Source organism: Protobothrops mucrosquamatus, unplaced genomic scaffold, assembly GCF_001527695.2.
Source record: "Protobothrops mucrosquamatus isolate PMUCROS unplaced genomic scaffold, P.Mucros_1.0 scaffold1929, whole genome shotgun sequence".
In the NCBI taxonomy this organism is placed as follows: Eukaryota; Metazoa; Chordata; class Lepidosauria; order Squamata; family Viperidae; genus Protobothrops; species Protobothrops mucrosquamatus.
Window position 1 is genome coordinate 316,089 of NW_015388050.1, and position 16,405 is coordinate 332,493.

Genomic DNA, 16,405 nt, shown 5'->3' on the forward strand with positions numbered 1-16,405 from the left:
TCCTATTCCTATTCCTACTCCTACTCCTTTTTGAGTAATAAAGAGAAGGATGGATAGATAACAGACTACCAGCTGGGGCAATTTTAAGATTAACTGCAAAGAAGATAGGCTGGAAGGGAACAAACAAAACAAGCAGTCATGATTTCTAGCTGGCGAGACAGACCAGCAGTCTCTCTCTCTCTCTCTTTTTCTGGCCAATTGCTAAACTGAAAATGATATTTCTCAGGTAGCCAAAAGGTGTAATTTCCTAGCAAGACCCTGACTTTCAAAATATGATCGGTGCCATTCACCTCCCCCTCAGTGCCAGGAAGAAGAAAAGTTGGAATAGACTTTAACTTTTGAGGAAAAAAGGAATAGAAATAGTCTCTCTCTCCTTCCTTCCTTCCTTCCTTCCTTCCTTCCTTCCTTCCTTCCTTCCTTCCTTCCTTTCCCCTTCCTTCCCTCATCCTCCCTTTCCTTCCTTCCTTCCTTCCTCCTTCTCTCTTTCCTTTCTTCTTTCTCTTTTCTTTTTTCTTCCTTCCATTTCTCTCCCTCCCTCCCTTCCTTCCTTTCTTCCTTCTTTTCCCTTCCTTCCCTCTCATTCTCCCTTTCCTTCCTTCCTCCTTCTCTTTCCTTTCTTCTTTCCCTTTTCTTTTTTCTTCCTTCCATTTCTCTCCTTTCCTTCCTTCCTTCCTTCTCTCTTTCCTTTCTTCTTTCCCTTTTCTTTTTTCTTCCTTCCATTTCTCTCCCTTCCTTCCTTCCTTCCTTCCTTCCTTCCTTCCTTCCTTCCTTCCTTCCTTCCTTCCTTCCTTCCTTCCTTCCTTCTTCTCAGAGGTGGTGGACTCTTGTACTCAACAAGAATTTCATTTTATGCTTCAATGAATGAAGGAATGAAGGAATGGATGCTAGACAGATAGATAGACAGACCTCTAGGCAGTAAATACTCAGAAAGAAGAAATGACGGAAAATTGTAAAGCTGCTCCTGGATGAAGAATGACTTCGTAAAATCTAGTTTTACAGCACCCACAACATGAAAATGCACTCTCTCTTTCTCTCAGAAAGACAATTCCTTCCACACCCTTGGTACCCCAGGCCTTTTAAAAGCAAAATTGAAAATGTAAAAAGTTACATACACAGCCCATTGGTGGAAACTAAAGTTATTCATTTGGTAATTTACTTAACAGCCATGGGATAATAGCTGCCCTCCACAAGAATCATGGCTTCCAAACACCAACAAAGCAACACGCATGAATGTTTTATAAGGGAACACACATTCACACACGTTGTCAAGGGACTTCCTCATCCTAAACACAGACCAGATGGTTTCCCCCCCCCTCAGAAAAAAAATATCCAAATGTTCACAGCTCCAGTGTTGCTGAACTGGAGCTTCTAATGCAGTCAATTTTTCAGGGGCGAAAGGATAGACAAACACACAAACAGATAGATAGATGGACGGACAGACAGGCAGATGGGTGGACAGGCTGCTTGGCCTGTTGACAGACAGATGAACAGATGAATGAAGGCCATATAAGTGTCGCAGGATAATGTTGCAGGATCTAATCTGGGTCAGCCATGGGGACCAGAAGTTTAATCTTCCGAACGCCGCCCAGAGTCTACCATAAGAGGACAAATTATGTGCTACAAAGGTCCCTTGGCAGTGGGAGATTCTTTTAATATAATCTACTAGATCCCCTGCATGGATTGCCCCTGTGACTGTGTAGGACAGATGGGGAGGAAGCTAACCACCAGTGTGCAAGGACACAAGTGAGACCCAAACTCATTGGTAGCCTCACATTGCCATGAACAAGGGCATACACTCAATTTCACAGCTACTAAGATTGTTGGCTGAGCAGGTACAAAAATAGCCTTGGAAGACAATCCTCTGGTCCTGGTGACCAAACCAGACTGGATCCTGCAGACAAACAGACATACGAACAGGCGGGTGGAGGGGGCAGACAGATAGATGAACAGAACTAAAAGGACAGGATAGATCAGGGGCGTCAACCTGCCGGCCCACGGGCCAGATACGTCATGGCAAAACCACGTCCACCCCATTGCCAGCAATGGTAAATAAGTCGCGATACGTCGTGACACGTCACATGACATTGCGAGTCTGATACCCCTGGGATAGATGGACAGACAGACATAATAACAGAATTGCATGGGACCTTGGAGGTCTTCTAGTCCAACCCCCCCCCCCCCGGCTCAAGCAGAAGACCTTGTACTATTTCAGACAAATGGCATTTGCAGAAAACGGAGTAGTTCCTGTTTTATTTTATACCTTTGCCACAAATGATGAGGAAGGCTGAGGACATCTCTAAAAAAGGATTAATAATTGCTGAACTTCTGCCTACTTGCAGTAAGACAGATGCCTGCTCATCCAAACTGCAACGTGGCCATTTTTCCCTAATAGAGAATTTCAGAAGACGTACCGGCGTAATAAATTGTAATAAAAGCGCATTTATTATTTATTCATGTTTTGGGAGGTGACGAAGCCTGCTGAAGGACAATCAGCGCTGCTAAATCAAGGAGGGGACGATGATGGGCTAGGAAGCTGGCAGACTGAAAAACCCACTGTCCATCTTTTCCTGTCGTTGGCCAACACTTCCCTTCTCTCTTAGTGCCATGATGGTGGCTCATCAGATGGTGTGGCCGTCACAAAGATCAGCCATTTGTCTGAAATGGTGTAGGGCAGTGATGGCAAACCTTTTAGAGACTGAGTGCCCAAAACCCGCTCCCCCAGCCCCGTCCCTGCTCCGCCCTGCCCACTGGGCCACCCACCACCTCCACAGCCTGCCACAGATCACCCAGGCAGCCCAGCAGCGCCATGGTGGCCACGCCCTCCGCCCATGCCCCGTAGCAGCATCTGCGCGCGACGGGGCGCAAGGGCAGAGTCTTGTCCCCGCTGCCCGGCTACCATGTCCTTTGTTGCGCTGCTTCGCGTGGGCTGCACCCAGGGGCGACTCTCCTCTGGAAGGGCTTCTGGTGAGGAGGGGGCCGTGGGGGGAGGCGAGGCTGGGGCGACAGCATGCGTGCCCACAGAGAGGGCTCTGAGTGCCACCTCTGGCACATGTGCCATAGGTTCGCCACCACTGGTATAGGGTTTCCTGCCTGAGCAGGGGGTTGGACTAGATGACCTACAAGGTCCCTTCCATCATCCTCATCCTCATCCTCATCATCGTTGTTGTTGTTGTTGTTGTTATTATTATTATTATTATTATTATTATTATTACTATTATTATTATTATGGATCATCGCACAGTCAGCCAGATGTTCAGACTGGATCTGGCATTTTGTCTACCTATCGATTTTCCAAGCTTGACAGGCTGCTGAAGAGAACAGTGTTTATATGGCCAAATGCTGGCCTGAAGATACTTCAGTCTCTGTTTGGAAATGTCACATGCAAACATGCATACAAGAGAAAAGTTTTACATGTATCCGTAGTTGAGCCTTACGTAAGTGTGCCTTTGTGAATTATTCAGCAGGGAACTGTCGGATTGAAGGCCAGCCGAACTGAACACAAACAGATCTGGACTTTCCAATTAGGTCCTGTCACTTGTTCAAACAGGATTAAGGCTGTCGAAAAGCCAGGCTAATGCACTTAAGAGCTTTGAAAAAGCATCAGGAATAAAATACGGTAAACCTAAAAATTCCACCAGCTAAAGAGGAAAGAGGCTTATCAGGAAAGAAAGAGGCCTTAAGTTAAAAAAAATACACACACACACACACACCAGAGTGACAAATTGCCCAGGTCTCTCTGTTTTACAAATCACAGTTCTGCACAGTGAATTCTCCTTCCCCCCCCCCCTCAGATCGTAATAATCTTCTACATGTAAATAAATAAACGCGGATGCCTCTCAGCAAATCTGTCACTTTAATTTTGCCGTTTGATGCGTTCTCGGCCAGCCTTGCTTTCCTGGTTTGCCATTTGTCATCCAGCCATTTTTTTTGGGGGGGGGGGGGAAATGCATCACGGAGATTGTGCAGGTTGTACCACAAAAGAGATTGTGTGGGTTGCGCCAGAAAAAAATGCATCACAAGGAAGCCCAGAAACTTAGCTCTCCAAATTAGAAGACTTATCTGGATTGAATATTTCTGCACCTTAAAAATGCTTCTGAAAAGACACCATGTTTTTTCTACATTTGTCACTACTAAATCTGGGGAGTGGGGTTGACCCAGTTTGATGGACAAAACTTGAGAATGGTGGGAAAAGAGAAAAAGCACCAGAGGGCAGGACAAGAAACAATGGTTGGAAACTCATCAAGGAGAGAAGCAACCTGGAACTAAGGAGAAACTTCCTGACAGTGAGAACAACTAACCAGTGGAACAACCTGCCTCCAGAAATCGTGGGCGCTCCATCACTGGAGATCTTTAAGAAGAGAGTGGACAATCACCTCTCTGAGATAGTGTAAGTTCTCCTGCTTAAGTGGAGGGCTGGACTAGAAGACCTCCAAGGTCCTGTTCTATTCTATTCTATTCTATTCTATTCTATTCTATTCTATTCTATTCTATTCTATTCTATTCTATTCTATTCTATTCTACTTTACTCTACTCCAATATTCTATTCTATTCTATTCTATTCCAATATTCTATTCTATTCCAATATTCTATTCTATTCTATTCTATTCTATTCTATTCTATTCTATTCTATTCTATTCTATTCTATTCTACTTTACTCTACTCTACTCTACTCCAATATTCTATTCTATTCTATTCTATTCTATTCTATTCTATTCTATTCTATTCTATTCTATTCTATTCTATTCTATTCTATTCTATTCCTATTCCATTCCATATTCTATTCTATTCTATTCTATTCTATTCTATTCTATTCTATTCTATTCTATTCTATTCTATTCTATTCTATTCTATTCTATTCTATTCCTATTCCTATTCCTATTCCTATTCCTATTCCTATTCCTATTCCTATTCCTATTCTAAGCTTCATTTGTCTACCAGTTGACTCTGAGATCCCTAGATGGACAGAGACCTCAGAAACACTTGAATGACATGGGCATTGACACAATCTCTATTAGTCAATTGCAAAAGGCAGCTTGACTTGCAATAGGTGACATCCTGCGACGAGACCTTTAACACCATCAAACATCCATATATGCCTAATCCCAGGTCCTTGGGAAGACTCAATAGGTGGACAAAAATGCCAAATCCAGCCTAAACATCTGGCTTATTGCGCAACCAACTATAATAATAATAACAACAACAAGTCCACTAGTCTGGATGGTAGACATGACAGTACCTGGAGACAACAGAAGAGAAGAGAAAGAACAAAATACAAAGACCTGCAAATAGAAGTAGAACGATTGTGGCAAAAGAAAGCAAAGATAGTATCAATGGTCATAGGCGCCTTGGGTGCAATCCCCAAACAACTGGCGCATCACTTGGACACCTTCGGCATTGACAACATCCCCATCAGTCAATTGCAAAAGGCAGGTTTACAGTTGACATCCTATGATGAGAAACTGTAACACCATCAAACAACATCATCTGCCTAGCCCAGGTCCTTGGGAAGGACTCGATGCGTGGACAACAATGCCAAATCTAGTCTGAACATCTGACTGGGCTGTGTGACCAACCATCATCCTCATAATAATCCCAAAACTGTTCCTTGATTCCCCCCCACCCTGTGCCAAATTGGCATGAATTTTCTTTCCCCCTCTTTTTTTCCCCAAGCTTCCAAACTCACAGAGCTGATTTGGATATATCTGAGCAGATGGCAGCCTCCAACTTTTTCCTTTGAAGCTCCAGTTTTTCTCACCCCGCAACTCCGAGCAAGGGAATTGTCAGGTAATCAGCTCGGCAGGAGATTAAGGCACAAATGAAGACGAAATTAAAAAGGTAACGATAGCAAAATAAGTGGCTGGCTGGAGCTGCAGAGTTAGCAGAAGAAGAACAAATATTCTTTTACCTTGTCTGATCTTGCCAGCATTTTATTTTATTTTTCAAAAAAAGAAAATTCTAAGCATCAACTCCTTTATTCACCTTGATGCTATTAGCAGGTTACCTTACAGGCTGTGCCAACCTGGGTAATACAGCTTAGCAGAGAACAGACATATGCACACCTAAGAAGGCAATTCAAAGTGTATTTTTAGGAAACTTCCCGGTAATAGTCTCGGGTCTATTTATAATTTATTGGCCAAGCACCACCAAACCCTTTTAACGTTTCCCAGATGAAGGACTTATTATTAACTTCTGATTAGAATCATCTCTACAGAACTGACTTTGTTCGCTTGCTTTGACTAGAGTTGAGCAAAAAAAAATATTTGATGTGCTACATAGACATTTGTGTGGGTGTGTATCAAAGCTCTTCTCTTTCTGTTAATTTTTTTTTTTTTTACCTCCAGCAATCATGTTTCCCAGATATTTGACCACGTGGCTTTCACTCGTTCTCACTTTCAGTGTGTTTCATTGTAAGGACAAACCTGGTTCATGACCAGGTGGCATAATGTTAGCTCATTTGTTTCATGGTGGGCTTGGAGAAGACAGTTGGAAAGAGGTGCATCTTTATAGGAGAACTGAAGTGCATAATGGTGAAGGGTTGGAGAGGGATCTCGGAGTCCTAGCGGACAATCACCTAAATATGAGCCAGCCGTGTGCTGCAGCTGCCAAAAAGGCCAACACAGTGCTGGGCTGCATTAACAGAGGGATAGAATCAAGATCAGGTGAAGTGTTAATACCACTTTACAATGCCTTGGTAAGGCCACACTTGGAATACTGCATCCAGTTTTGGTCACCACGATGTAAAAAAGATGTTGAGACTCTAGAAAGAGTACAGAGAAGAGAAACAAAGATGATTAGGGGACTGGAGGCTAAAACATATAAGGAACGGTTGCTGGAATTGGGTAGGTCTAGTTTAACGAAGAGAAGGACGAGGGGGGACATGATAGCAGTGTTCCGATATCTCAGGGGCTGCCCCAAAGAAGAGGGAGTCAAGCTATTCTCCAAAGCGCCTGAAGGCAGGACAAGGAGCAACGGATGGAAACTAACCAAGGAGAGAAGCAACCTAGAACTAAGGAGAAACTTCCTGACAGGGAGAACAATTAACCAGTGGAACAACCTGCCTCCAGAAGCTGTGAATGCTCCAACACTGGAAGTTTTTAAGAAGAAACTGGACAGCCATTTGTCCGAAATGGTATAGGGTTTCCTGCCTGAGCAGGGGGTTGGACTAGATGACCTCCAAGGTCCCTTCCAACTTTACTATTATTATTATTATGGATCAGTGGAAACCAGTTTTGAGTCCACCCTTAGCCATGGAAGTTCATACATTTCAACTGAATTCAAGGGAACATAATTGTTGGGTTCATATAAAACCATAGAATACTCACACTATGGATGAACATGAAAACCCAATTCACACAATGGTTAAAAACAATGGTTGGGGTCTTACAACATGCCAAAATGCAACTACTGTCAGGCTCCCAAACCAAGAAAGACATGTTGAGGTTCTTCTAAGCTGTTTCCTTTATTATTCCTCACCGATAGACAGAATCTTGCCAAACTAAAGTCATAGCGACTGGACTAATACTCAACATTAAGGGACCAGCTCATCCACTGTGTATTATGTAGCATTGCTATGTCAAAATATTAAAGCCACCTCTTGGTTGAACAGCTGCAGTCCGTACGATGTCATGATTAGAATGATGGACTTCAGCAGATCTCCGGTCTACTGAAATGATGGTCTTGAGTGATCATCAGCCAATAAACCATTCTTCAACCTACCTTTACTAGAATGTTAGGAAGACATTGCTCTCCAAACATCTTGGGAAGCAGCCATATTATTTTTTAGGAGAGGTAAGAAAGACATTTCGACGTTCCCCTGAAAGCAATACAAGAGTACGACAGATCTTTTGGAAATCTTGTAGGAATATCGACTCAGGATCTCTTACCATAGCTAATGGGACGATCCCCACTAGATCCTTCTGGCAAATGAAAATTTCAGAAAGGGCCATCTCTGTTATTTTCTTCTGAGGATATTCCACTTGCCAGGATATTGGCTGGGTTCCCGAAAGGCTGCTGAAGCTGGCAATTTCAAAATTCAGTCTGACAACTTCGCTGAACATGTTGTTGTTATTGCTGCTTCTGAATGAAAAGAAACACAGAAAGGTTCTTGACTAGACAGGATGGCAAAGAATGATTTTTTTAAAAAAGAACTAGACGACCAGTGAAGCAACAACACATCATACATGGACAATTGAAAAAGAAAGAACAGGGATAATTAAAAATACAAAAAAAAATAACATTTGTCTTCAAGCAAACCAAATGGCATCGTTTTTAAGCCTTTATCAATCTATATAAATAAAAATGTAAATGTTCGTTTGTTCAAAATCTTAAATCTCTGAAAGTTCTTCACCGATTGCTTTGAAATTTTGACACAACGTTGCATTCGAATACGCACACGTTTTTATATACCTATATTATATAGATGTCACACCTGTGACAGGTAAAAACATGCTTTTTTTGAAAAACAGTGCCATCTGTTGGACGTAAAAGCAACACACGCTACGATTTTACGATACGTGCACTTTCTCTTTTCTTTCTTTTCCATTTAACCAGACTGAGCCACAGCAACGCGTGGCCGGGTACAGCTAGTAAATAAATATAGGGAGTATATTAGAGAAAGTCTGAGTGTTGGGATTTTTAAGTAAAATGTGTTGGGATAAGAGGCCAGGCCAGTTAAGGAGAAAGCAAAATTATCTATTTAAATCTGTTACGGTGAGTTGGAGAAGCTGTATACCTCTTCTAGCAATGGGCATGAGGGGAAAAAAAAGAAATTAACAGAAGTCGTCATCATTAGTCAATCAACTATCGGCTCTCCCCCCAGGCATTTGAGCTGCAACCTACATCAAATCAATGGAACCAACAGTCAACTTGAAAGACACTTCATCTTTACCCCTTCTCTTTGCAAAATTTCAACTCAATGGGTGTGTTTAATTTGTCCCTGGCTAGATTTCAAAGCTGGCAATCCCTTTTGTTAGTTTTTAACCAGGGCAGAACATTAAATGCATTCTCCTTACGTTGAATGGACTTCACAATAACTCGCAGCCATGTGATATCAACACGAAACCAAGTTGGACTGAGCACAACATGCATCCTGATCACATTCCAGGGCAGGGGTCTGAAACCTTAAACACTCAAAGAGCCACTTGGACCCATTTCCCAGAGAAAAGAAAACACTGGGAGCTGCAAAACTTGTGCGCGCACGCGCGTACGCACGCAAAGGGTGGGGAGCTTGATTGAAGTTTAATTTAAAAGAAATAGAGGCTGTTGTGCATGAATTCTCTCTCTCTCTCTCCCTCTCTCTGATCTTCTGCTCACCTGGCAAGCTGGCTTCAGGCTCTTCTCCAACAAGCTGACACACATTCTTATTGGGCTGGCTCTCTCCTGCTCTTCTTGCTTCCTGCAGAGACGCAGCAAAGGGAGGAGCCCCGTGCAATAAGCTTGTCAGCTTGTCTGAGAACAGCATGAGGCCACTCTTTTTTTTACACACACACAGAGAGAGAAAGACACACACACACACACACACACACAGAGAGAGAGAGAGAGAGAGAGAGAGAGAGAGAGAGAGAGAGAGAGAGAGAGAGAGAGAGAGAGAGAAGCTCTGTCTCTGTCTCTCTCTGCAAATGGCAGAGGAGGCTGGGAGCCGCAGGAGAAGGCTCAAAGAGCCGCATGTGACTCTGGAGCCACGGGTTGCCGACCCGTGTTCTAGGGCCACCCATGAAATAGGTGGGGGAGGTAGAAAGGAGAAGGCAAATGAGAAGAGGGGGATTATGAGAAGTCCAGAATGTCCCCACATTATCTAAAAATCCATCATTCAATTCAGTTCACCTCCAAGACTCTCTACTAAGGGTCCAATCTGGGACCAGAGGTTTAGTCTTCTGAGTCTTTGGACTTGTGCTGGAGTCCATCCTCAAGGACTCTCTCACCAGAGTGTGTGTCCTCTACTAAGGTCCAACAGAACCTAGTTTGGCACCTAGAGAGAACATCAAAAGTTCTCTCTGAGCAGATGGGATACCAGTCATAAAAATATGTAGGTTCCCCTGCAAATTCCAGTAACCTCTCATTAGCTACCACCACTCAGCTAATTTCATATCAATGCGGCTTACACAGAAAAGTTCAGATGCTGCATAAAAATGGAGGCACCAGACAATTTTGCTCTCCCTTCTGCTTAAAAGGAAAGATGGCACCAATTCCTTCAGCCTTTTGGTTTCAAACCTTTCTCTTCAAATTTCCTTAAATCTTGTTGACCTAAAACTTTTACAAAAGGAACTCAGTGGTGTTTTTGAGATGGAAGCTAGCCTAACTTCGGCACCATCTCTTTCTTCCTTCGAGACACCGTCTCCCTTTTTAGTGTTCACCTGATGTGCCATTCTCAGGCTGAGAATGTGGAAAACAAAAGAGTCAGTGAAAAGCATCGCTTTAAGGGCTTTAAAGTTACAGAAAATGGATGCAATTAAGAACGGCATTTCTTTAGGAAGGCACGGGGAAGAAGATTCACTTTTTTAAAAAAAAAAAAAAGCCTGCTATTTTTACATTTCCTCTTTTTCCTCTGTGTGTCAATAGGAAACCTGCCAACTAAAAACAAATGAAGCTGAATTTCCCTCCCATACGCTTATGCCCTAAACTAGATAACAGTTTCAGGTCAAGATATCCTTTGGAAGGATGTGATAGATGAATTCACAAAAGGCTTCTGGGAAGACAACACAGCTTCCCCAGTTGAATACTTTGGACTCTCCAAGTTGGGATTACGTGGGTCCCAGTAGCACCTGCAAGAAGGGTCAAAATTTGCAAGAAATGGGTGCAAGCATTACAACAGAAGCCCTGCCCCTTTTGTACAAGGCTTGCGTCAGCACAAGGGGTCCAATCTCACCATTGCACCTACCATATTTTGGTATTTGTAGATGAGCAAAAGCTGGTTCAGAACCTTGGAGAGCTCCGGACAGAAGCCGGTCAAAAGTCCTCTGTTTCAGCTCTTGATATTTTCATAGAATCATAGAATCCAAGGGCTGGAAGGGACCTTGGAGGTCTTCTAGTCCAACCCCCCGCCCAAGGCAGGAATCCTTCTTCCATCCCAGACAAATGGTTGTCCAATCTTTTCTTGAAAATTTCCAGCAATGAAGCACCCACAACGTCCGAAAGCAAGCCATTCCACTGTGTTCTCACTGATGGGAAATTTCTCCTTAGTTCTAGGCTGGATCTCTCTTTGATAAGCTTCCATCCATTGCTTCTTGTCCTGTCCTCTGGTGCTTCGGAGAATAGGCCAAGCCTCTCTTCTCTGTGATGGCCCTTCAAGTATTGGAAGATGGCTATCATGTTTCCTCTGAGCCTTCTCTTCATTAGGCTAAAGATACCTATACTGGTACGTATAGTCAAGGCCATGGTTTTCCCAGTTGCAATGTATGGCTGTGAAAGTTGGACCATAAGAAAGGCTGAGTGCCAAAGAATGGAGGCCTTTGAACTCTGGTGCTGGAGAAGACTCCTGCGAGTCCCCTGGATGGCAAGGTGATCAAACCAGTCAGTCCTAGAGGAGATCAACCCCGACTGCTCTTTAGAAGGCCAGATCCTGAAGTTGAAACTCAAGTAATTTGGCCACCTAATGAGAAGGAAGGACTCCCTGGAGAAGAGCCTAATGCTGGGAAAGATGGAGGGCAAGAGAAGAAGGGGACGACAGAGAATGAGGTGGCTGGATGGAGTCACTGAAGCAGGAGGCGTGAGCTTAAATGGACTCCAGAAGATGGTAGAGGACAGGAAGGCCTGGAGGAACGTTGTCCATGGGGTCACGATGGGTCAGACACAACTTCGCAACTAACAACAACAACAACAACCTAGCTCTCTTAGCTATTCATCACACAATTTAGCCTCCAGACTCAACCAGCTTCCAACAAGTAAAGTCACCGGAGGAGTTGGATTTGCTTAACAATCGTGACAAAAAGTTTTATAAAATCAGAAGTGACTCTGGTCCAAATTGTAAGTCAAAAGACTACTTGTAGAATTAACATACCCGATCAATGGCAAAGACTCTCTACTGAAATTAGATTATAATATATATATATATATATATATATATATATATATATTTCAACAGATCAGGGGTGAAAACCCTCTTTCGGGTCACGCCCTGCAAGGAATTCTAAGGATCACACTTCACAATATAGATCACCCCAGTCCAGAGAAGGTAACTCAATGGAGTTTTTTTGCAATCATATGCATTGATTTAATCCACAGCCTGAAGCAGAAGGTGGGAAAATGCTCACCTTTTTATTGGCTAAGCAAAGAAAATTGCCTCACTAAGAAATGTATTGAAAGTCAAAGCATTTCAGGGAGAAAGAATTTCTGTGTGCGTGTGGGTGTTTTTGCCAACGCAGCTTTTTTTCCCCTTCCCAAAGCAATTTCCATATTCTTTTTATTTACCCATGGAAACACTTCTCCAAACTGAAGGCAGTTGAAGAAAAACAAGTAGATTTCAACCTCANCCGGATCCGAGCGACTTTGTCATACAGATATTGCGCAAAGTCCTCGGCCCTCCCCTCCAGGGGATCCCCCCCTCCCTCAATTGAAGGAGAGAGCGGGTCACCCTGAAGAGGGAGGCCGGGCGGTTATCCGATGACGCAATGAGGGTGGAATAGTAATTAGACCTCGCCACCCTCATCGCCACAAGGTAGGATCTAACATTCCAGGGCAGAGGTCTGAAACCTTAAACACTCAAAGAGCCACTTGGACCCATTTCCCAGAGAAAAGAAAACACTGGGAGCTGCAAAACTTGTACGCGCACGCGCGTGCGCACACAAAGGGTGGGGAGCTTGATTGAAGAGTTTAATTTAAAAGAAATAGAGGCTGTTGTGCATGAATTCTCTCTCTCTCTCTCTCTCTCTCTCTTCTCTCTCCCTCTCTCTGATCTTCTGCTCACCTGGCAAGCTGGCTTCAGGCTCTTCTCCAACAAGCTGACACACATTCTTATTGGGCTGGCTCTCTCCTGCCCTTCCTGCTTCCTGCTTCCTGCAGAGACACAGCAAAGGGAGGAGCCCCGTGCAATAAGCTTGTCAGCTTGTCCGAGAACAGCATGAGGCCACTCTTTTTTTTACACACACACACACAGAGAGAGAGAGAGAGAGAGAGAGAGAGAGAGAGAGAGAGAGAGAGAGAGAGAGAGAAACTCTGTCTCTGTCTCTCTCTGCAAATGGCAGAGGAGGCTGGGAGCTGCAGGAGAAGGCTCAAAGAGCCACATGCGACTCTGGAGCCGCAGGTTGCCGACCCGTGTTCTAGGGCCACTCATGAAATAGGTGGGGGAGGTAGAAAGGAGAAGGCAAATGAGAAGAGGGGGATTATGAGAAGTCCAGAATGTCCCCACATTATCTAAAAATCCATCATTCAATTCAGTTCATCTCCAAGACTCTCTACTAAGGGTCCAATCTGGGATCAAAGGTTTAATCTTCTGAGTCTTTGGACTGGTGCTGGAGTCCATCCCCAAAGAACTTCTCTCTCACCAGAGTGTGTGTCCTCTACTAAGGTCCAACAGCATCTAGTTTGGCACCTAGAGAGAACATCAAAAGTTCTCTCTGAGCAAATGGGATACCAGTCATAAAAAATATGTAGGTTCCCCTGCAAATTCCAGTAACTTCTCATTAGCTACCACCACTCAGCTAATTTCATATCAATGCGGCTTACACAGAAAAGTTCAGATGCTGCATAAAAATGGGGGCACCAGACAATTTTGCTCTCCCTCCTGCTTTTGGTTTCAAACCTTTCTCTTCAAATTTCCTTAAACCTTGTTGACCTAAAACTTTTACAAAAGGAACTCAGTGGTGTTTTTGAGATGGAAGCTAGCCTAACTCCGGCGCCATCTCTTTCTTCCTTCGAGACGCCGTCTCCCTTTTTAGTGTTCACCTGATGTGCCATTCTCAGGCTGAGAATGTGGAAAACAAAAGAGTCAGTAAAAGCATCGCTTTAAGGGCTTTAAAGTTACAGAAAATGGATGCAATTAAGAACGGCATTTCTTTAGGAAGGCACGGGGAAGAAGATTCACTTCTTTTTTTTAAAAAAAAAAGCCTGCTATTTTTACATTTCCCCTTTTTCCTCGGTGTGTCAATAGGAAACCTGCCAACTAAAAACAAATGAAGCTGAATTTCCCTCCCATACGCTTATGCCCTAAACTAGATAACAGTTTCAGGTCAAGATATCCTTTGGAAGGATGTGATAGATGAATTCACAAAAGGCTTCTGGGAAGACAACAGAGCTTCCCCAGTTTTGACTCTCCAAGTTGGGATTACGTGGGTCCCAGTAGCATCTGCAAGAAGGGTCAAAATTTGTAAGAAATGGGTGCAGCATTTTGCAACAGAAGCCCTGCCCCTTTTGTACAAGGCTTGCGTGAGCACAAGGGGTCCAATCTCACCATTGCACCTACCATATTTTGGTATTTGTAGATGAGCAAAAGCTGGTTCAGAACCTTGGAGAGCTCCGGACAGAAGCCGGTCAAAAGTCCTCTGTTTCAGCTCTTGATATTTTCATAGAATCATAGAATCCAAGGGCTGGAAGGGACCTTGGAGGTCTTCTAGTCCAACCCCTTGCCCAAGGCAGGAGTCCTTATTCCATCCCAGACAAATGGTTGTCCAATCTTTTCTTGAAAATTTCCAGCAATGAAGCACCCACAACGTCCGGAATCAAGCCATTCCACTGTGTTCTCACTGATGGGAAATTTCTCCTTAGTTCTAGGCTGGATCTCTCTCTGATAAGCTTCCATCCATTGCTTCTCGTCCTGCCCTCTGGTGCTTCAGAGAATAAGCCAAGCCTCTCTTCTCTGTGATGGCCCTTCAAGTATTGGAAGATGGCTATCATGTTTCCTCTGAGCCTTCTCTTCATTAGGCTAAAGATACCTATACTAGTATGTATAGTCAAGGCCATGGTTTTCCCAGTTGCAATGTATGGCTGTGAAAGTTGGACCATAAGAAAGGCTGAGCGCCAAAGAATTGAGGCCTTTGAACTCTGGTGCTGGAGAAGAGTCCTGCGAGTCCCCTGGACTGCAAGGTGATCAAACCGGCCAGTCCTAGAGGAGATCAACCCCGACTGCTCTTTAGAAGGCCAGATCCTGAAGTTGAAACTCAAGTACTTTGGCCACCTAATGAGAAGGAAGGGCTCACTGGAGAAGAGGCTTATGCTGGGAAAGATGGATGGCAAGAGAAGAAGGGGACGACAGAGAATGAGGTGGCTGGATGGAGTCACCAAAGCAGTAGGCGTGAGCTTAATGGGACTCCAGAAGATGGTAGAGGACAGGAAGGCCTGGAGGAACGTTGTCCATGGGGTCACGATGGGTCAGACACAACTTCGCAACTAACAACAACAACAACCTAGCTCTCTTAGCTATTCATCACACAATTTAGCCTCCAGACTCAACCAGCTTCCAACAAGTAAAGTCACCGGAGGAGTTGGATTTGCTTAACAATCGTGACAAAAAGATTTATAAAATCAGAAGTGACTCTGGTCCAAATTGTAAGTCAAAAGACTACTTGTAGAATTAACATACCCGATCAATGGCAAAGACTCTCTACTGAAATTAGATTATTTTATATATATATATATATATATATATATATATATATATATATATATATATATATTTCAACAGATCAGGGGTGAAAACCCTCTTTCGGGTCACGCCCTGCAAGGAATTCTAAGGATCACACTTCACAATATAGATCACCCCAGTCCAGAGAAGGTAACTCAATGGAGTTTTTTTGCAATCATATGCATTGATTTAATCCACAGCCTGAAGCAGAAGGTGGGAAAATGCTCACCTTTTTATTGGCTAAGCAGAGAAAATTGCCTCACTAAGAAATGTATTGAAAGTCAAAGCATTTCAGGGAGAAAGAATTTCTGTGTGCGTGTGGGTGTTTTTGCCAACGCAGCTTTTTTTCCCCTTCCCAAAGCAATTTCCATATTCTTTTTATTTACCCATGGAAACACTTCTCCAAACTGAAGGCAGTTGAAGAAAAACAAGTAGATTTCAACCTCAGCATTCTGGAAAATAAGGTACGGTCCACTTAGGACTCTGTAATGCAATTCTAATATACAACAGTAACCTGGCTGGTACAACTATTCGCAGCTTTATCAATCCCAAACTCAGAATCCCAGTCCTAATAATAAGAAGTGCAATCTTCTCCAAGCTACTAGATCGTTCAAGGCTGAGCTGAGAGCTGGTTCTGAAAGACAGAGAAGCAGGGGGTTGGACTAGAACAGTGGTTCTCAACCTATGGGTCGGGACCCCATTTGGGGTCGATCGACCATTTCATGGGGGTCGCCAAGCAAGGCTGTCCGCCATTTTTTTTGTCCGCCATTTTTTTCCCCTTTTACGGCGGGTGCCTTACCTCCCTTGGGCTGGGCCAGCTGGTGGTCTGCCTGCTCCGTCTCTGCCGCTTGC

The 16,405-nt window shown here is 43.8% G+C and overlaps 1 protein-coding gene across 1 annotated transcript in view; it reads right to left on the reverse strand.

Annotated features, from left to right (window-relative positions):
- TMEM132C (transmembrane protein 132C) overlaps positions 1–7,961 on the reverse strand; it is a 27,101-nt gene extending 19,140 nt beyond the window's left edge. Inside the window, exon 1 of the mRNA XM_015823617.1 lies at positions 7,884–7,961. Within this exon, the coding sequence (XP_015679103.1) occupies positions 7,884–7,946 (63 nt within the window). The 5' untranslated portion in view covers positions 7,947–7,961. The remainder of the gene's footprint in view (positions 1–7,883) is intronic.
- Between the last annotated feature and the right edge of the window lie 8,444 nt (positions 7,962–16,405).